Below are 21418 nucleotides of genomic sequence, written 5' to 3' on the forward strand. Positions count from 1 at the left end.
TTTTCTTTCTTAAAATTCATTTTAAAGATACTGTTGAAGAACAGAAGTTTTGAAACTGAGTAGTCCATGTATATCATCACAGAAAGTCAATTTGACATTGCTTAGAGGAAAACCCTTTCTCCATGTTTATTGATATGAATAGATACATTTTTCAGCCTTAAATAAAAGCAAGTTTATGGAATTTTGTTTTTAAACTCAAGTATTTTCATATTTATATAACAATATATTTCAAAGTTTGCAACAGACTTAGAATTAAATAAATTATGAGATCCTTAAATATCATGTAGTCCAGTTGCCTATATTTCTATGCCCCTGTTAAATTTTTGCCAAATGGCATCTCATATGTATTTGAAAACTTCAAGCAAAGAAGGATATTGTGCACAATCATAAAAATCCATTGGATATGCTAAATATTATACTCATACTTTATTATACCTGAGGTTTAATAATGATAGTCTCCTCAGGTATTATGCATCCCACCTCTACCTTTTCATTTGTCTGCTTGACTTTATGAATTTATTACAGATCTTAGAACTCAGTGCTTATGATCAAATAAACCTAATACTGAGGTCATTATCTAGCACAAATCATCTTATAATTTAATTTCTGAGAAATTAATCCAGGCTTAGCTTTCAAATCAGCCTGGAATATTTCTGAGACCCAGTTTAGAGAACTCTCGTTTCAGTGAAGTGTTGAGAAAGTAAGAATTCTTTGGTTTTGCTGGAGCAATATTATACTGTGTAATTAGCAACACCTGGTGCCCCATGTCTCCATGTCAAGGTTCACTTTGGCTCACTGAACTGTATGCTTTTAGTGTACCCTGTAAACTGGTTATTGGTATCATAAAGATTTACCTTGGAGATATTATGTTGTGTGTCATGCTGCTAAAGCTTTTAACTACTGGAAAGACTGGTCTGGTCGGGTTTGTCTCTGGTTTAAAAAAAAAAAAAAGCACAGATGTAAAATCTATCACGTGTAAGTAACATGGAAGAAGTTAGCATTGTGGGCCCGTGTTGCATTTTAACTCCAGAACAGGGAATTTGGATATAAACTGGTATGATTTGCTTTTGTCTAAGTATTGTTTTCGTTTTACTTTTGATCTATTTTATCTGTTGAAATGTCGTTGTTATCATCTTTGTTTCTCTAATCCAGCATATTTGGTGGACCTTAACCCTGACACCCTTACCACGCCATGCAATGTTCCTTTGTTAAAATGAGTTTATAAGCACGTAACCGTCTAAACCCAAACCTCCACTCTACCTTCCTCAATAGAAGTCTTCTGATATAACTTGACAGTATTCCATACTTCTATTCCTCAAAAGATAGATTTACTAACTTAGTTTTCTGGTTTGTTACAAAGCAATGGGTGGGAGACAGTGTCAGTGTCCATAAAAATAAGCTTTTCCTGGCCATTTTATTGTCTAAGAAATGGGAAAAATATAAAGAACAGATTAATATGAAGATACATTTATATTTGGAAATATTGTTAGATCTTCAAACTTGAGTATAAATAAATTGAATATTTTTATTAGTTTAAATTTCCAATACAATGAAATTTGTATATCTAGATGGATAACTGGTGAATTATGGATGCCTGAGCCTTTTACCACAACTCTCTCTACTGCAGTGGTTTAGAATGCCAATTAGATGAACAACAATAACAGCAATGCTAAAACTGTATAGAACATAGTTTAATCTTACTTTGAAGACTTAGAAGTCATTTACAGCTGTATGTCTAGTCGTCGTTTATGAACATTAGTTATTTTGGTGTCTCAGATTGGGATATGGGTTAGTAGCTGGAGACCACACCCACCCCTCCCAGTCTCATTACAAGTTTGGATTTAAAGTTCCCAACTTATCTTATTGTTGTTGTTGTTGTTTTTTAAAGATTTCGTCTATTTATTCATGAGAGAGAGAGAGAGAGAGAGAGCAGGCAGCCCGGGTGGCTCAGTAGTTTAGCGCCGCCTTCAGCCCGGGGCGTGATCCTGGAGACCAGGGATCGAGTCTCATGTCAGGATCCCTGCATGGAACCTGCTTTTCCTTCAGCCTGTGTCTCTGCCTCTCTCTCAATCTGTGTCTCTCATGAATAAATAAATAAAATCTTAAAAAAAAGGGGGCGGGGAGAGAGAGACAGAGACACAGGCCAAGGGAGAAGAAGCAAGCTCCCTGCGGGAAGCCGGATGGGGGACTTGATCCCAGGACCCTGGGATCATGCCCTGAACCAAGACAGATGCTCAACCTCTGAGCCACCCAGGTGTCCTATCTTACTGTTTTTTGGAAGGGTAACAGAAGCAGGGTACCCAGCCACACAGAGTAGAAGCCAGGTTGTACGTATGCTGGCACAATTTTCCAGAAGCCTCATGTGCCAAGTGAGAGCACAGAGTTGGTAATGACAGTCTCCACTGGTCTTAATTTTGTCTCCGATTACAGCCCTTACTTAATTGAGTCTTATGTCACTATTTAGGAAAAATTAACATGAATAGTCTTTACCCCAACAGAAAAAGATGGGCAAGTTTCCTGGTTTGTAAGCCAAACTTAGCACACCAAAAGTGGAGTCAGAGCTACCTAGTGTCCTAGAAAGTCCAGTTCTACACAGACTACTCTCTGACTAATATAATTTTATTGTGTATGAGAGTTTGGTTGGAAGATCATGATTATAATTTATTTCCACACAGTTATCACTGAATTGTGAACATGTATATTTCTTGGTTAATCTAGAATTAACTCCAGTCATTCCAGATATAATATTGCTAATTGATGTGAAGAAAATAAATATAGTTTTTTCCCTACTAGTGGGGAGTCCAGTTCAGTATGACAAACAACTCATGCATTTTTTTAAATGTTGCAGCTCCATTTGTGCTGAAAATTGTCACTCCCTTCCTTCCTTTCTTCTGGGAAGTGTTACTATGGACCCATGAATTTTTATTTACTCCATATTTTACAATAAGTTACAGCCATTCCTTGTGATGTTTGAATCATCATTATGTCCCAGAGCTGCCCAGTGGGAATCTGTGCACCTGTTGTCTTGGCGAAGCTCCTTCTGGGTGTGGGTGTTTCCCCATCTCACCTTGTGCTTTTCCTGCTGTCAGCCTGCAGTCATTTCTCCGAGGAGTCCTGGTTTGCTTTATTATTTTTTTTTAAGATTTTATTCATTTATTCATAGAGGCACAGAGAGAGAGAGGCAGAGACACAGGCAGAGGGCGAAGTAGGCCCCATGCAGGGAGCCCGACGTGGGACTTGATCCCAGGTCTCCAGGATGACACCCTGGACTGAACATGGCGCTAAACTGCTGAGCCACCGGTTTGCTTTATTATTAAGGAGTGATAATTAGAAACCCCCACCTGAGACCTAAGAGGTTCTTTGCAACTGGAATATCATTGTTTCTAAGCCTATTCACTGGCTAGAGCTTAGAGGAAATATATATATATATATATTTTTTTTTAAGTTTATATTTTTTTAAGTTTATATTTAAGTTTATATTTTTTAAGTTTATATTTACATTTCCAACTCAAGTTAACATGATTGGGGTTTTCCTTGATTTCTTTGATTTTATTATTGTATTTCCTTTCTCTCATACTGAAACCCTTGGTTCCTAACAACATTAATATATTTGTTTTATCCCACAGTATGTATAAAATTGTTTCAGAATTATACTACCAATACTATTACCAATAGTAAAACAGTTGAATGAAATTAAATATTACTTTGTAATTTTTTGTTCTTAGAATATATCCCACCAAGCATGGTCAGCTTACTGTTCACAAATCATTTAAAATATTCTCTCTTTGAAAAAAAAATAAAATAAAATATTCTCTCTCTGTTGACAGTGTTACCAAGTTGATGTTTCAGATACATTGTTTCAAGCCCTTTTCAAAATTAGGATTTGCTTTTTTATTTAATGCTTTAAATTTTATTTTTGAGTATGTAGAAAGAATGTTAACATAATTTAAAAATCAAACTATATAAAAAAGGCATATTCAGAGCAGTTTTGCTTTCTACACCCATTTTCTTTACCCATTTTATTAATTTGTTTTATCCTTCTAATGTCTCTGCAAAAACAAACTCTTAGGTATATACATGCATCTGTTTGTGTGAATTTATGTGTGTGAAATATGCATTTCCCACCCTTTCTTAAACTAAATATACTGTTCTCTACCTTCTTTTTTGACTTAATATATCTTGGAGATTATTTCATATCAGTAGGTAGAGCTCCTCCTTTAAAAAGCAAGCCAAGCTCAGGGTGCCTGGGTGGTTCAGTCGGTTGGCATCTGTCTTTGGCTCAGGTTATGATCTCAGGGTCCTGGGATCGAGCCCTGGGCCCCAAGCCGGAGTTAAGCTCCCTGCCCAGCAGGAAGTCTGCTTCTACCTCTTCCTCTGCAGCCCCCGCCCCCCCCCCCCCCCCCATGTATACTTGCACATGCACTCTGTCTCTTTCTCTCAAATAAATTCTCTGTGCAGACATATCATAGTTAACCAATTCCCTTTAATGCATATTTGGGTTTCTTTTTTTTTTGTTTTTAAAGATTTTATTTATTTATTCATGAGAGACACACAAAGAGAGACAGAGAGAGAGAGAATGGCAGAGACACAGACAGAGGGAGAAGCAGGCTCCATGCAGGAAGCCTGATGTGGGACTTGATCCCGGGACTCCAGGATCGTGCCTTGGGCCAAAGGCAGGCGCCAAACTGCTGAGCCACCCAGGGATCCCCCCCCACCACCATATTTGGATTTCTAACACACAGATTCTTTTTAAAGTAACCTAAAATGTTTAAACTTCAGTGTGTTTTCATTGCATACAATCCAAACTTTTAACAATGGCCTCTAGTACCTGGGCTTTGCATCCCTCTTCAACCTCATTTCATACCACCGTCTTCCTCGCCCACTACACTCAGTGCCTTACAAATCAGATGTGACTTCACACTTTCCCTGACCACCCATCTAGTGTAGTCTCTTTTCTCTTGCCATTATTACTTCATCTGTTTCCTAATGAGCAGTTAAAAGCAATCTGAAATTACTTGGTTGTCTCAATTTAGGCAGTATCACATAGTAGCTTAGAGCTTGGGTTTTTGAGTCAGGCCACCTGATTTTGAATCCTAGTTGTATGACCTTAGACATGTTATTCAGCACTCCGTACCTTAGTTTCTTCATCTGAAAAAGGAAATAATAATAGTATTTTCCTTATAGAGAGAGCTCCGGGAGAAATGAACGGTTCATAAACACTTGTGCAGTGGCTAGCACTTACTAAGTATAAAATAAATGCTGGATATATTGGTACTTTTATTTAGCTGTTCATTGTCTTTCTCCCTTCAATAAGCTCTCTGAAAGCATGGAGTTGCCTGAGTTGTTCCCCACTATAATCTCAGAACTTAGAATAGTTCTTAAGAAGCAGTAGGCATTTTCATATTTGTTGCTGAATGAATAGTACTTAAAGTTCAATTCCCATTCCTGTGAAACATTCTTGGAGATGTGAGACTAAAAGAATGCTTTCTCATATACATCATATGCAGTTGTCAAATTCAACAGATACTTCTATCAAATTTGTCATCAACATACAAATGCCTCCTATTAACATGTATCTTGGAAGTTTTGGCCAATTATTAAAATCTAAAACAGAAATAACAACTTATTCCTGTCAGACAAAGGACAGAATTATCATATTTGCTTTGATGCAGTTAACTATCCATGAAATCCAAAAGGACCAGCTAAAATCCTCTTAAAATTGTTGAGAATTTGGTAAGTGATCAGACTTGAACTATACATAAAGAAATTGTTTTCTAGCATACCAGTAAATTAAAAAAAAAAAAGTAAATTAAAGCCATAATTGAAGAAAAGGATTATTCTACAAGACCAGCAAAAAAATGTAAATGATGTAATAATATTCCTAACCAGAGATATATGTGGAACATAGCTTTTCATAAAGAAAATTAGAAAACTTTACTGAGAGAGATAAGTTTAGAAAAATGATGACACATTCTGTTTCCAGATGGTAATATTGAATATAGTAACTAAAATTCTTTCATATTATATCACTGTAATATTGATAATATATAAAATCACATATAAATATGTTAAATTATTACAAACCAAACTCACTTGTATTTTTAATAAATCTTGTCATAATTATTTTAAAGTTTATGTAGAAAATGTGAGGATGAACAGAAATGGTTTGATGGCCATTCTTTAACAAAGATATATAACACAGTATCTGTAGCAACTAGGGGAGAATAATACTCCTACAAATCCAGTGACTTTTAATATAGAAATATGTGTGACATACTTCTGAAGTTACCCAAGTGTGCTATAAATACCTAGCTAGCAAATAGGAGAGTGCCTCATTTGCATTCACAGCAAGGAATCTAAGATACAAGAGCAGTTGTGATTTACCCAACGTTTCAGGGCCAGAAGAGATAGCATCATACTCTGACAATTCTAAGTAAATTTTAAATACAGATGTAGAAAAAATAAATTTCCCATTTAATTTGTGTATGGTCTAGGATGACTACCTTGTTCCAGTATGCCTAACATTTCATGGTTTTAACACTGAGTGTCTCATGTTCCAGGAAACATGGGCAAACCAGTATCACCCTCACACAGTTCATAGAAAAGATGCTTATGTCTGTAAATAGTATTTCTCACAAAATGGAAAGACATGGAAGACAAGTGACTGATCTGATCCATAGAAATCCATGTATGGCCATCTTGGGGTCCCCAGGCCACACGTTCTCTCAGTACACAGACATCCTACAGGAAGCTTCATCAGTTCAGGGGATTAAAGATTTGGGTTCACTCAAGAATCTATACATAGTAGGATTCACTAAGACACCCAGTAATCATTTGCAAACCAAGTAGGAAGATTGAGGCCATGTGGCTTCTATCCCACAACTGATCTGTGAGTTTATGGTAGTTATTATGCATTGACTTTTAGAGTAATTTTTCCTTTAGTTTGCACTTTTCAGAAGTCATTTTTTTTTCTGGAGATTTGTTTGCTTTCAATTATTTTGCTGTTGTCTTTCTAAATATATCCATCAGTAGAAATACTTTACTGCATATTCTACTTATTTCTCACCTTTATCTACAAGTAAATTAAAGTGAAATATTTAGTATGCTATACAAGTGTGTTAAATAGAAGATCTAATGTTTTTTAATATGTGTATATGTTTTATAGAGCCATTGGTTTGTCAGGTGTGCTCTATATCTTATTTTTTTTTAAATATTTTATTTATTCATGACACACACACACACAGAGAGAGGGGGGGGCGGGCAGAGACAGGCAGAGGGAGAAGCAGGCTCCATGCAGGGATCCTAATGTGGGACTCGATCCCGGGACTCCAGGACCATGCCCTGGGCCGAAGGCAGATGCTAAACCGCTGAGCCAGCCAGGGATCCCCTGTGCTCTATATCTTAATGAGATTGTCCTCTTTATAAAATGGAAAGAAGGAGTTGTTTCTTTTTTCCATTTTTCTTTCCAGATTGTAAATACTTTAAAATTTCTAACCACCAAGTAAAATATTTTAGAAATTGACAAGAAAAGCAAACCACATTTATACCATTTTAGGTTTTTCTTACTATAAAAATTTCCAAAGCAATGTGGTACAGTAAAACTTGGGTCCCAGTCATAATCCCGTAGAATTCTTGGGTATACAATGGGGTATGCAGTGGGAAGGTGGCTGGCTTACCAAGCTTGATTTATAGATCACAGATTAAAATACATTAAGTTGCTGACAGTAGCATCAAGTAAGATCACAGGTTGGTGTGAAGAAGGTGTAAAATTATGATACTATTTATAAAATAACTGTTGCCTAAACTTCTGCCGAAAATTTTCCACAGAACATAAAATGTACTTGTAATTTGTTATTTTGCAGTAAGCCTGTTGAGATCTCTGTTGTTTTTTCACCCTAAGTAAAAATGTAATTACTTGCCACAACTAAGGTATTTCCTCTTTATTATTATTTTTTAGTGTCTAAAAAGCACGGCAAGCTCATTACTTTCTTACGCACATTCATGAAGTCTCGTCCAACAAAACAGAAGCTGAAGCAGCGGGGGATTTTGAAAGAGAGGGTGTTTGGTTGTGACTTGGGGGAGCACCTTCTGAATTCTGGTTTTGAAGGTAAAAATAAAATTTATAATCTCATAATTTCAGTTTCTGACCTCTCCATATAATTTTTTTAGGATCCATTTTGAAGCAGGATTACCCAACCAATGCAATGTCTATTCCGTTTAAGCTAGCAGCATGTATCAAGCTTTCTTTTTTTTTTTTAGAGTATTTCAAACATTTTATTTTTTATATCAAACTTTTTCATGTACTCATTTGAGTTCTGAGATAACAGAATAAAAAGGCTTTAGAATGCACTGTAGCATCAGAGATGCTTGTGTTCTGTCTAAAACAACTAAGACATTTACACAAAGGCACAACAACTGCACTATTAATCTTCATTATTTTTATATCTGTCCAGATAGCCTTCTCAGCCAATTTCCTCTCATATTTTATTGTAAATTATTTAATTTCTATTTTGAAAAAAAATCAATGTTTTGAGACTATAAAATACCAAGACCAGGCTCCCAACTTTTGTTGCTAAAAACTTAAATTTCTTTATAAATTAAATTCTAATTCAAGAATTTGGTGGTTGGATGAATGGATAGAGGGGATGAATGGATAGGAAAAAAGGAAAAAGTTAAAAAAATTTTTTAAATACCACTTTCCTCTACTAATCTACTTTATAGATGATAGAATATTAAAGAAGTATTGACAAGTACCAGAAATAGATGATTTGTGAAATTGTGAGTCCTGATGGGAAATACCCATTGCACCTTTTAAGAAGGACACTAGTGAAAGCTACTGTTAAGTACCAATAAATATCAAGTTTAAATTAAGGCCTTATTCCTTGCTTAAAGAACGGCAGTGTATTTATAACATGAATTTAATGCAAACTATACTATGTTTCTTGAGGGAGAAGGCAAAATGTTATTTTGAACAGTTGTTATTCCTAAACAAATGTCAACTTAATGCAGTTAATAAACAAAGAAATAGGCAAACAAAAGCCCTGATTATTGTTTTAACTAGTCAAAATGCACATGGAAAAATAAGTGGGAATATTAAGGAGCATTGTGGGGGAAAAATCATTGACAGGATAGGAGACCTCTGGCTTTACTAAATATTAAAATAATATTAAAAATATTAAAATAATATTCAAAACTATAATGTTAATAGTTTAGAGAATGAGATCTGAATGAAACAGCTTGGAATGTTCAGAAGTAGTCCTTACTATAGATAAGAATCCACTGTGAAAAAGTATGATTTTAAAACCAGGTCATGGGGAGGGGTTACTTATTATATACATTATATATATATATATATATATATATATATATATATATATATATATATATATATAGGGTGTTGTAGAGAGAGAAGGGGAGAAAATACGAAAATACAAAATAGCAATTTTGACAAAATTCTCATTTCATGACACTGAAAATTCCAAATGTATAAAAGAGCTCACTATTTTAAACTCATATAAATGCTAATATGAAATGACTTCTTTTTGAGATCAAAGAGGAATAAAGCTTACTCAGATTAAAAAGACAAACCGTAAAAGAAGAGCTGGTCTCAAATACCTAATTTCCATCTGATGAAAATAGCAAATGGAAAGGTACTTTGGACTGAGAAAATAATCTTTTCAGGGTATGATAGAATGTTCCTAATATATTGTATGAAAATATCAGTCAGATTTGTGAGAAAATTAAACCCCTGGGTAGGAGAATTGAGAAAAGATATAAACATGATTTTCAAAAGGAGATAGATGGTATCTAAAATACAAAAAATTACTTATTCATGATCATGGAAATGGATCTTTACACAGTTTTGATATGCCATTTTATATTGGTAAACATTATTAATGTAACAGAACCATTTTTCTAAATTATGATATTCAGTGCTATATAAAAATAGCAGTCATTTTTTTTTTTTTTTACCAATAAGTAAAAATTGTTAGTTTCAGGTAGCTCTGTGAATTATTACTTTTTTGGAAAATTTTAGACACTCTATAGCAGAAGACTATAGTATTTCTTTTATGTAGCAATTCTCCTTAGGGATTTATTCTAAAGTTACATTTTGATAGGAACAAAAGCATTCATTTATGGCATTAGATATAATAGCAAAAAAATTTGAATACTCAATTTTTAGGGAAATTGTCCTCTACATTATGAGGCTATGGAAATTGTAATTTGAACATAGCATACAAATTTGAGAATGTCATATAGATGCTTTTTTGGAAGCAAGGATATTTAGGTGATATGTAAAATGAATATAATTATGGTAGAATGTTAGATGTAGATGTGAATATTTTTGTGACTTTTTTCTTAGTTCTGCATTTTCAATTAAAAGGAAGAAAAAGGCACTAGAAGAGTATTAGAAATGAAATTAATAATCTTAAAAAAACTCTGCTAAAAGCCTGTCCAGGGGAAAAGTGTTATATTCAAATGATTAGAGAAGCAAAAATTAACTTGTGACATTATAGTGTCATTGTAATTTGGTAACATTGAAAAGGCAGAAACCTTGAAGATTGAAGTTAGATACATTCTAGTTAACATATTAAAATTATTTCTGTTTGACCAGGAATAGAAGAAAAAGAAGAATAAGTATTCATTTGAATAATTAAATGAAGACTAACAGGAAAGGGAAACCTTTGAAATTTACTAACTAAAATTTTAATTAGGAAAGAAAATGATTTTTATTATGGGGCAATTAAAACAAGATTTTGAGACTTCATTTATACTGTGTATAATTTATAACTACAGTTATGTGTGTGCATGTAGAGAGAAGGAGGACTATTTTAAAAATGTCTAAAACAAACAGGATTGAATATATAATACATAATATTTTAAAGTCTAAATGCAAACAGAATAATCACAAAGAAGAATGATATATTTATATAGTATATACATAGTTGTAAGGAGAGAGTAGATAAATATGGATAGCCAGATAGATAATATTATATAGTATATATAAATCGTTCTTTCTTACATTTATTCAGTTTTAGTTTGGGCTTTAACATAGTGTCCTTATTATATATAAACTAGATTTTGTACCAGATTTTTCTAAGAAGAAAGCTCATTCCAGAGTATTGTTTTGCTAGGTGACTCATTTTTTGAATTTTATTCCTAATGAATAATCAGCTTTATAGAGAGATTATCCTGTTAACACTTTCTAAACTATTGAGCACCTCCCTGTTGGAGCAAGTGACAAACCTGACCTGTTTCTTCTATACAAAGTGTTGTAAGAAATCATGTAGGAACCTGACAAGGCATTTAAAAAAAAATTCTTTCAGTGATTCCCTGGTTCCAGGATTCTCTCAGAATGATCTTACAGCATTTCAGCTACCACAGACCATAATGCTTATAATTGAGTTGCTTAAAGATTTTATACAGTTATCTAAAGAACTGATTTAAAAAACAAAATCTTGTCACATAGTACGTTTTAGTGGATAATTTGTCATTTGCCTAGTCATCCTTAATTATATAGTCAAATGTTTTTTGTTATCTTAGTTTCTTTTTTACTTTTATAACTTTTTCATTTTTATTTCTTTCGTATCTCATTTTGTTCAGCCTTGGGTAGATGTGCTACTAACAGGAGGGAGTGTTTCCTGGTTTTTTTCCACTATGCTCTTTAGCTTTCACATGTCAATTCAGCAAGTTTTAATTGTACTTAGAAGTTTCGGGTGTGTTTCCATTCTTAATATGGTAGGAGAGGTCAGACGGCCAGTATGTCCTTTCTTTCTGAAAAATAACACATTTAGTAACTACAGTTGTTTGTGCATCCCTTAACTATGATAAATTTATTCCAATGAAACAAAACGTTTTCAGTGATCATTTATTTTTTTTTAGGACTTGTTTTATTTGTTGCACATATTGGAAACCAAATTTCCTTAAAATGAGGTTTGAAATGAAATTGCAAAAAAGAACTTTACAGAAAACTTGGTTCTCTACAAAAAACAAATTAGTTGGTAAAAAATATAAAAATTGAAAAACTCAAGGTGAGGAAACTCTGTTGCCTGAACATATTTCTGTGTTTGAGAGTAATCCTTTAGATAATCATATTTTCCTAACTAAAAATCGGGATGCACATTCTACTAAGTAATGCTGTGCCGGCGCACTTACAGCCTAGAAGCCACCACCCTGAGAATGGAAGTGCACTCTTTTTCTGTATCACAGAATGCATGTATCTATATAAAGAGGATGTAATAAATGATTGATGAATGAGTAAGTGAATGAATGAATGAATGAATGAATGAAGAAAAAAGAACAGAAATGAAGCCGCAGCTATCAAGGAAAACCAAAGACCAATTCGTGTCCTATTACCTTATCACATCCTTCTCTTAGCTATGATTCTGAACTTAAGGGTCATCAGTTTAGACCTGTACTTTTAATTTTTTAATTTTTAATTTTTTTAAAGATTTTATTTATTCATGAGAGATACAGAGAGGGAGGGAGAGACACAGGCACAGGGAGAAGCAAGCTCCATGCGGGGAGCTCGATGTGGGGCTTGATCCCTGGCCCCCAGGATCACACCCTGAGCTGGAGGCAGATGCTCAACTGCTGAGCCACCCGGACATCCAAGATATGTACTTTTTGATATGTTGCCGTCATGATTTACATACTGAATAAAAGTGGATAAGAAGTGTTTTATAGGAGAATGTGCAAATAATTCCTCAAGTTCTACCATCTTTTGGAAAAACTGGTTGGGAGGTTTCTAATGCTGTGTTTTGACAGGGCCATTGTTAACTGTGCACTTGGCTGGTTTGTTAGATGGTTTGGAGGCAAAAGTTGGCTAACATGATGCCTTTCTAACTAGGATTTCTCTAATAGTGTATTGGGTTCCCATATTGCTTTTTTATGTGTTAGTGAAAGAGAAACTAAATCTTTTCTCTTTTTATCTTCTGTTACTGTGCTTCAGTTTCTACTCTTTTCTTTATTTTTTTTTATTTTTATTTTTATTTTTATTTTTTTCTGGATCAAACCATTTTATTGTGGGGCTTCAGGATAAAGGTGGGAGGGGAGGAGGGCAGGAAGCTCCGACGTCCTCGAACCTGGCCAGTCCAGTGTCACAGTCCCCCTACTCTTTTCTTTAAAATGAATTTTATGCTTTTCTCTTTATACTACCTATTGTAAATAACGATTTCATTTGTCTCTCTAAAAATTCTAGTAAAAATACTATTCAGTTATGGTGATTTTACTTATGAAGGCCCAATACGTGATTATGTGGACATTCAGTCTTTTTACCTAGGGAATGTAAAATGTAAAGAAAGAATTCAGGTCTTTTCCATGAAGTATTATGCTTACAGAGCCTTAGCCATACTACCAGAAAAAGACTTCTAATTCCCTGTATTTTCAAAGTTTTCCTCCTTGTTTGGGAGAATATAAGTAAGTATGAATTTAATATCACATGTTTGTGAGAGCCCCAAGAAACTTACTTATACTTTTTAATGGATGGTAGCTTGGTTTTTTTGAAAATTCTGTAAAAATGCATACTATGAGAGCCTGATAATACAGAAATAAAACCCTGTATTCTGAAGGGCTTTGTGTACTGGGGTGAGTTAGCATGCTAATTTGGAGCATACATAATAAGAAGTATCTTTTTTAAAAAAGAAGAAAAAAAGATTTGTTTTCCTTTCTTTCTTTAAGTCATTTTGTTAGTTATCCCAATAATTTTTATACATATTTTCTTCGAAGTAGGTGATAGAAATTTCTCAGGTTCCAATTTATTTTTTTTTTTACATCTAGTTTGTAAGGATAGAAACCTAGGCACCGAGGTTATCTTCAATGGAACAGTATTAGGAGTAGGATTCAAGTTCAGCAAGATATTTTATTTTTCGGGAAGATACTTTATATTTGGCATATCAATTTGACATAGAGATTGCTTATAACATCAAAGTGAGTCCACAAAAAAATACCTGGCAACTCTACCCACCTTTCATCTCTACCACCTAAATGCAATCCCTTTCTTGCTACTAAAATTCTTGAATATCTTTAGAGGCAGAAAGCATACAGTTGAAAATGAATACAGCTTCTTAATGAAAACTAAGATTTCCCTACTCCACTGACTTGGTCATATAACTTTTTGGGCTCACAAGAGCACTTATTAATTAATCCATTTATCCATTTTGTACATTGTTTTAAGACATGCTCCTGGATTTTGGATGTACAAAGATGGATGAACCATGCTTTTGCTCCTTAAAGTATGGCTATTAAAGGATAAGAGTTGTATAAACAAACAAATAATATTTCAAAATGACATAGTTCTTTGGGCACCTACCACATTATGCAGCTACCACTCCTCATGAGTATTTAAAGAAGGCTTGCTTAAGAGTGATAGTTCATTTGGGTTTTCAACAACAGCCAGAGTTTTTCTGTAGGAAGGCATTAGTAGGAAGAGAGTCCGGGGAGAGGAAATTGTTTTTTCTCTACGAGGAAATTGAGGGACTTATAAAATGACTGGTTTGTATGGCCAAAGATGAATCTTCAGTTGGCCTAGAGTTGTGAAATATGGAAATGTGTTAACAATAAAAAAAGTGCAATTATAAAGGACCTTACATTATTAGGCAGTATTTTGCTAAGTAAAAATTGGCTTTCTAGTTGGACTGCTTTAGGTAGAGTCTTGTTTCTGCCATTGTTTCCTGCTTGCCCTTCGGTAAAACTTCATCTCTGCAAGGTTCAGTTTCCTCTCTATATGATGGGGATAATGATAGAGCTTTTCCTATGAATTTAAATGAGAGCATCTCTTGTAAAACACTTAGCTTGGCACATTTTACATGCTCAAAAATATAGCTGCTTCAAGAAATTATTCAAAGCTAGGGAGTGTAAATTTTAAATGTAAATTATAGGACCTAACAGAATTTAAAAGATAGAATGCAGGAAGAACAAGGAGGCAGAAGAAGGAAGAAGTCTTATATTAATAAACTAATATTATATTACAATAAGTAAAATACATTAGCTAAAATTAACTTATTAAAATATCTTAGTAGTTTCATTTCCCAATATGGATGTTTCATCCCTTGTGTAGTAATTTTTTGCAGACCAAATAATGTTCTCCCAATCTCCTTTTCAGAGATTTTTAACTAACACTATCAAATGAACATAGTTACTAAAGCCTGTGAATTAATCAGTCTGCATTATAAGACAAAGTTCAAATTTCAGCTACTGTCTAGTTTTGAGTGATTATGAAAAAAATGTAAAATTATATACTTTGAACAGTCTTTTCTAGACTATAGGCCCAGAATGGCACTCAGTGTCAGGTGTTCAGTGAGGTAAACAGAGAGAGTACCCTTCTTTTCTTTCTACTTATCGATGAGCTAATAGTATTAAGCCAGAACATTGGCAATTTTAATGTAAAGACAGGCAGGAAATGACAAGATTCCTTCTACTTGAAATTGCTTTGACCTTTGCTTTATGTCCATGTTTTGTTTACTGGATAAAATTTAGAATCAGCATTAACTACGAAAAGATGGAAGACACTTTTAAAAGTGAGAAATTGGAGCATTTATAGGCAGTTATTATGTTGGGATACACATTAACTTTGTCCATTTTCTATGTATGAAATGCAGCTGAAAAGCTGTATCTTTTTTCAAGTCTAATATGGTGTTAGGACAAAACATTTCATCTCAGTGTTGTGACATGACCTATACAAGACTGCCGTAGATCTTAGACTGTCCTAATAATGAACAAATTCTTTCACTTGCCTAAATATAATGGGAGAGAATCCATCTTGATATTCAGGAACCAGTTGTCTAGTTTCAATGTGAAAATAAGTAAACATGTCCTCATCACTTTGTGTAGTAGATTAATCTCTGCCACTTATAATTTTAATTTATAGATTTTATTTCGCTTGTGAAAACTAAGACATTCTCATTTTTTGGTGACTTTGTTTTGATAGAATATTCCCAGTTTAATCCATGTCTTTGAAAATTCTCTTCAGTGCCCCAGGTTCTTCAGAGCTGTACAGCATTCATTGAGAGATATGGCATCGTGGATGGAATATATCGTCTCTCTGGCGTTGCCTCTAATATCCAGAGACTACGGTAAAACTTTATCTGGCAGTATCTTTTTTATTCCCGTTGTAATTTACTAAAATAAAATTATTTCAAAATTAAAGTCACATTGATTACCATAATTTTTAGTATTATAGTTGAGATAAAGTAGGAAGTAATATCCATAGTATTCTCTGTAGATGTTTTCCTGAATGCCATTTCTTCATCTGTTGTATCAGAAGACCATGGCTTCTTAACCTCCTCAATTCTCATATTTTGCCTCACTGCAGTATTTGAAGCCCTTAGCAAATTTCAAAGTTTGAATCCAAGAAAACAATGAGAGGTGAAAATTTACATTTTAATAGAATTATTTCTTAGTTCTTAATTAAAATTGACAAGTGAAACTTACTATGTTAAACCACCCTTGCAGCCCAGGAATAAATCCCACCTGATTCGGGATGAATCGTTTCTTTTTTAATGTCCTGTTGGATTCATTTTACTAGTGTTTCATTGAGAATTTTTGCTTCTATATTCATCAGTGGTATTGGCCTATAGTTCTTTTTTGTGGATTCTTTTATTTGGTTTTGGCCTCATAGAATGAGTTTGGAAGTTTTCCTTCCTTTTTCTATTTTTTGGAATAGTTTGAGAAAAAGAAGTATTAACTCTTCTTTAAATGTTAGTAGAATTCACCCTTGAAGCCATCTGGTCTTGAACTTTGTTGGGAGATTTTTTATTACTGATTCAGTGTCTTTGTTAGTTTTCAGTCTTTTCAAGTTTTCTCTTTCTTCCTGTTTCAGTTTTTGTAGTTTATATGTTCCCAGGAATTTATCCATTTCTTCCAGGTTGTCTAAATTGTTGGCATATAGTTTTTCATAAAATTCTCTTATGATTGTTCGCATTTCTGTGGTGAAACTTCTTCCAATCTCTTTTAACGCTAATGCTGTAATGTATGCTCAATTGTGTGTATGTTCGGTGTTTTACATCCTTGGCCCTCCTGAGAGACAAAAATAATGGTCTCCTTTATATGAGCAATAGAAATTTTATTTTTGCTCCATCTCTCAGATTCTAGTTTATTCTTAATATGTTATTATCCTTTGTTTTGAATGGTGGTGCATGGTAAATACCATTATTCCATGCAGATTTTAATATTCTAATTGACCACAGAGCTCATCACTGTTTTCAGGAATACATGTTTGGAAAATATTTAAATTGATTCTTGTGCTAAAGACAGTGTCAGTCTTTAGCTTCAGATGCAACAGATCTCATATGCACATTGTCCACATACATACACTAACCCTCTAGGTTGATAAGTAGTCCCATGCCTGTAGATTAATATTAATTAACCTCCTGCAGAGTGAGCCTAACCTGCCTTAGTATATTAAGCACAACTTCCATTTCACTCACTTTAAACTATAGATTTTGCTGGCTATAAAACTTGGTTAGCTAGAAATTGCTTTATAATATTTCTGGCTTCCTTATTACCCTTCTTCAATGGAAGTATTCTTGAACTATACTTCTTGTACCTGAGGAATTTCTGTATAGAATTGCTCATGGACCAGCTGCCAGTCATCTCTAGCTTGCAGAAATGCCAAAATATTGGATATTCAAACCATTGGAAATTCGTAGTTCTGTTTTCAGATCTATGTGTTAAGAGTTGTTCATCAATATGCATTTCAGAGATTATTGTCCATTTTAATATTAGACCTATGCCCATAATTTCCACTTAGAAAAATACTTGTCTTATGATCAGACATCTAGTTAATGCTGAAGTCCAAATGTAACTTAATACAATCACTTGAATAAAAACATTAACTTTGCTTTGCTTATATATAAGTCCTATATTTGCTTTTCTTCAATAAAATAATTTTGTTTTGTCTCTCATCTTTGTTAGCCACGAGTTTGACTCTGAACATGTCCCCGACCTGACAAAAGAACCATATGTTCAAGACATCCATTCTGTGGGTTCCCTCTGTAAGCTATATTTTCGAGAGCTCCCAAACCCTCTGCTCACGTACCAGCTGTATGAGAAATTTTCTGTGAGTATTGTTTTTTCTGTGAGTAATTAAAGTCACTTTTAATCAAATTCTCTTTGGAGTTTTGCTGTCATTTTATTCCAAACGTGTAAAGATTGGTTTAGTCATGTAAGAAATAGTTCTGTGACTAAAATATCTCCTTTAAAGAAAACAAAACACAGTTATTGTTAGCTAGTCCATAGTCTTCATTGTTTTCACATTTTCTTTCTTTTAGTTTCTGACTTTGATCCACTAATCTTATCACACTTAATATTGGTTACCATAAAGTTTTAAAAAGTTATCTTTTAATAGATTTCAATGTCCACATAGTATGGAAGCAAAGTTTACTTTGTTGATACTCTGTATTTCCTTTCCATTCAGCATCAAAAGGTAGAGTAAAAACTGAATTGCTTTTTTTTTTTTTTTTTTTTTTTTTTACCAACAAAGCCTACTGGTTTATTTCACATTGTGATTGTTGCAGGATGCTGTCTCAGCAGCAACAGATGAAGAAAGGCTGATAAAAATTCATGACGTCATCCAGCAACTTCCCCCTCCGCACTACAGGTGAGTCACGTGTTGTAAGATAGCACCCAAAAGTACAAATCAGTTGATGTGAAGAATAGTTTTTTCCTTGGGTTTCTAACTATTTAAATTTCCATGGAGTTCTATTTAAACTTCCATGTGTTCAGACGTTATGTTTATTTGTCATTGTATCCCAAGGCCTGGCACAGTACTGGCATCCAATAACCACTTAATAAATGTTGAATTAATGAATAAATAAGTGGACAGATGGATAGTTGATTAAGCCTGTTTTGTTGTTTGATTTGTCTTTTGAGCCACTGAGAAATGTTGGGGTGTATGATCACAAGTAAGAGTACTTTACTTGTGATTGCGTGGATCCAAAATATGGACACAGTACTGGGGGCCTGTTTACTTGTTTCCTTTTTTCCAACCCTCTTTCCTTCTTTAAAAGGTGTCTGTGTAGACCCACAAAATCTAACAGGTATCACAGAATTCTTCCTCAAGAGACTCTCATATCTATAAAGAGCTCAAATCTTGGGTGTTTTCTTCTTATTTATTGGTTTTGTTGTTGTTGCTACTTTTTAAGGTGCAATTTATTTGTATGTTAATTTGGACTCTGAGAAATATATATATATATATTAATTTTAAAAGATTTTGTTTATTTATTTATTTATGAGAGAGAAAGTGAGAGAGGCAGAGACACAGGCAGAGGGAGAAGTAGGCTCCATGTGGGGAGCCTGACGTGGGACTCCATCCCGGGTCTCCAGGATCATGCCCTGGGCTGAAGGTGGCGCTAAACCACTGAGCCACTGGGCTGCCCTCTCAGAAATATTTTTGCCCATATCTGAAAAGACCCGAATAAAATTGAAGATGACTGCTATTTAGTGAGAGAAAGAAAATGGTAAACCATAGATGATAAAAGACAAAAAAGCAAAAGGTAAAATTCTTAAATTTCAATTATTGACAAAGAAATAAATGCAGCAGATGTTTTGGTAATGTACAAATTAAATAATTTAGTGCTTACTTTTTCAAAATGACATTGTTTATAAAGATGTTTTAAAACTCAGCACTAAATTTGGCACTAAATTCTTTTTTAATTTAGGTAAGTAATCTCTATACCCGATGTGGGACTTGAACCCACAAACCCGAGATCAAGAGTCATGTGCTCTTCTGACTGAGTCAGCCAGACACCCCTAAAATTTTTGATCAACCTTAAAAATCAGTGCATTATTTTTAGTCCATGCTATAGCTATAAATCATAATAATCAAGAGCCAGAAGGTAACTTAGCGTTGACTCATCGTCCTGTTAATGTGCCCTGTCTTAAGAGGAGTTTAGGAAATTAAAGAGGTTATTAAGGACCCACTGAAGAGTGAAAAAAATACAACACAAAGAGCTTCTGTGGAGGAAGCTCAAGAAATTCAGGTATTCAACCCGGAAAAAGAAGGCTGAGGAGACAGATCTGATAATACAGTTATTGAAGAATATTTAAGGAGAAAGAAGACTTTTTTAGTTTACCAGAAAAGGAAACCTGGTACAGTATAATGAATACTAGCTTTGATACATCTGAATTTGAGTTTGCAACTTCATCACTTCCTTCGTGACCTCTCTAAGCATTAATCTCCATATCTGTGAAAAGAATACTAATAATACTCTCTTAAGAGGATTTTCTTTTGATGTTAAAATGAGATCCAATGTGTGAATGAGTCTGGTCCTTAGTATTTTATTCTTTTAATAGAAAGCATAGCAAGACAGATGATTAGAATTAAGCCAAGATTCCTTGGCTTGATAGTTTTACGGGAGGTACCATGTAGATCTATCTTTCTTCTCTAAATTAAGGGGAAAAAAAAGACCAATGTAACATTCATATACACATAATTTTAAAAAGTCAAACATTGTACATAGTTGACAGTAAAAAACAGCAGTCTCCTACTGCACAACTCCCCTTACTGATTTCTCCTTAGCTTCTGTTTCTTTTTTTTTTAGCTTCTGTTTCTGAATAACATGCTTATGTTATTTCCTGATTTTTCATTTTTAGATGTTTTTACCTTTCTTTTTTTAAATTTTTTAAAAATTTATTTATGATAGTCACAGAGAGAGAGAGAGAGAGAGAGAGAGAGGCAGAGACATAGGCAGATGCAGAAGCAGGCTCCATGCACCGGGAGCCTGATGTGGGATTCGATCCCGGGTCTCCGGGATCGCGCCCTGGGCCAAAGGCAGGCGCCAAACCGCTGCGCCACCCAGGGATCCCGTTTTTACCTTTCTTTTATGGTAAATGAAATTTTACTGTCTTTACCCGCCCCCCACCCCCCTGCCATACCACACAAACACATGTTTCCCCTTTTCTGGTCTTCATCCTCTGGTTAGGTTAGCATTTGGAGTTAAAAACCAGTATTCACTGTATTGTAATAACTTTCTATTATTCACAACTGCACATAATATATACCAGACCTCTGTTTCCTTTCTGAGGTAACTTTGTGTGTGTTTTGGAGCAGTTGCCCATTTTTGGCTTGCTCCGTTTCTGTTCATCACTAGTTTATCCCTGAAACACCCTCGAGGGACTTCAGACTTATCAGGCAAGCTTTTTTTTTTTTTTTTTTTTTTTTTAAAGTTTTGTTGTTGTTCCATGAAAACATCCCTCCTAGAGCCTTCTGTCCCACTACTCAGTCCCTCTGTCCGGGCCGATTTCTCTCTAGACCTACAACACTGCCAACTCTTTCCCCACTCATTTTGGAAATTCTCTTCATTGCCTCCTGCACGAGTTGAATCCTTCTTTTTGGGATCTCTTGCTGTCACTTCTCTTGTATGCACTCCCTGCTTTGTTGTAGACATCTTTGGTAGCTTCCTGAGGAAAGCTATAATGG

The 21418-nt window shown here is 34.3% G+C and overlaps 1 protein-coding gene across 24 annotated transcripts in view; it reads left to right on the forward strand.

Moving 5' to 3' along the window:
* ARHGAP32 (Rho GTPase activating protein 32) overlaps positions 1-21418 on the forward strand; it is a 322644-nt gene that overhangs the window by 273905 nt on the left and 27321 nt on the right. For 22 of the 24 annotated variants that reach the window (XM_072729366.1, XM_072729354.1, XM_072729359.1 and 19 more), the window contains 4 exons: positions 7958-8107; positions 15971-16073; positions 17914-18058; positions 18516-18598. In XM_072729366.1, the coding sequence (XP_072585467.1) occupies positions 7958-8107; positions 15971-16073; positions 17914-18058; positions 18516-18598 (481 nt within the window). The remainder of the gene's footprint in view (positions 1-7957; positions 8108-15970; positions 16074-17913; positions 18059-18515; positions 18599-21418) is intronic. The other 2 variants (XM_072729363.1, XM_072729364.1) reach the window with 1 other exon arrangement.

Source organism: Vulpes vulpes, chromosome 12 (genome assembly GCF_048418805.1).
Source record: "Vulpes vulpes isolate BD-2025 chromosome 12, VulVul3, whole genome shotgun sequence".
Classification (NCBI taxonomy): domain Eukaryota; kingdom Metazoa; phylum Chordata; class Mammalia; order Carnivora; family Canidae; genus Vulpes; species Vulpes vulpes.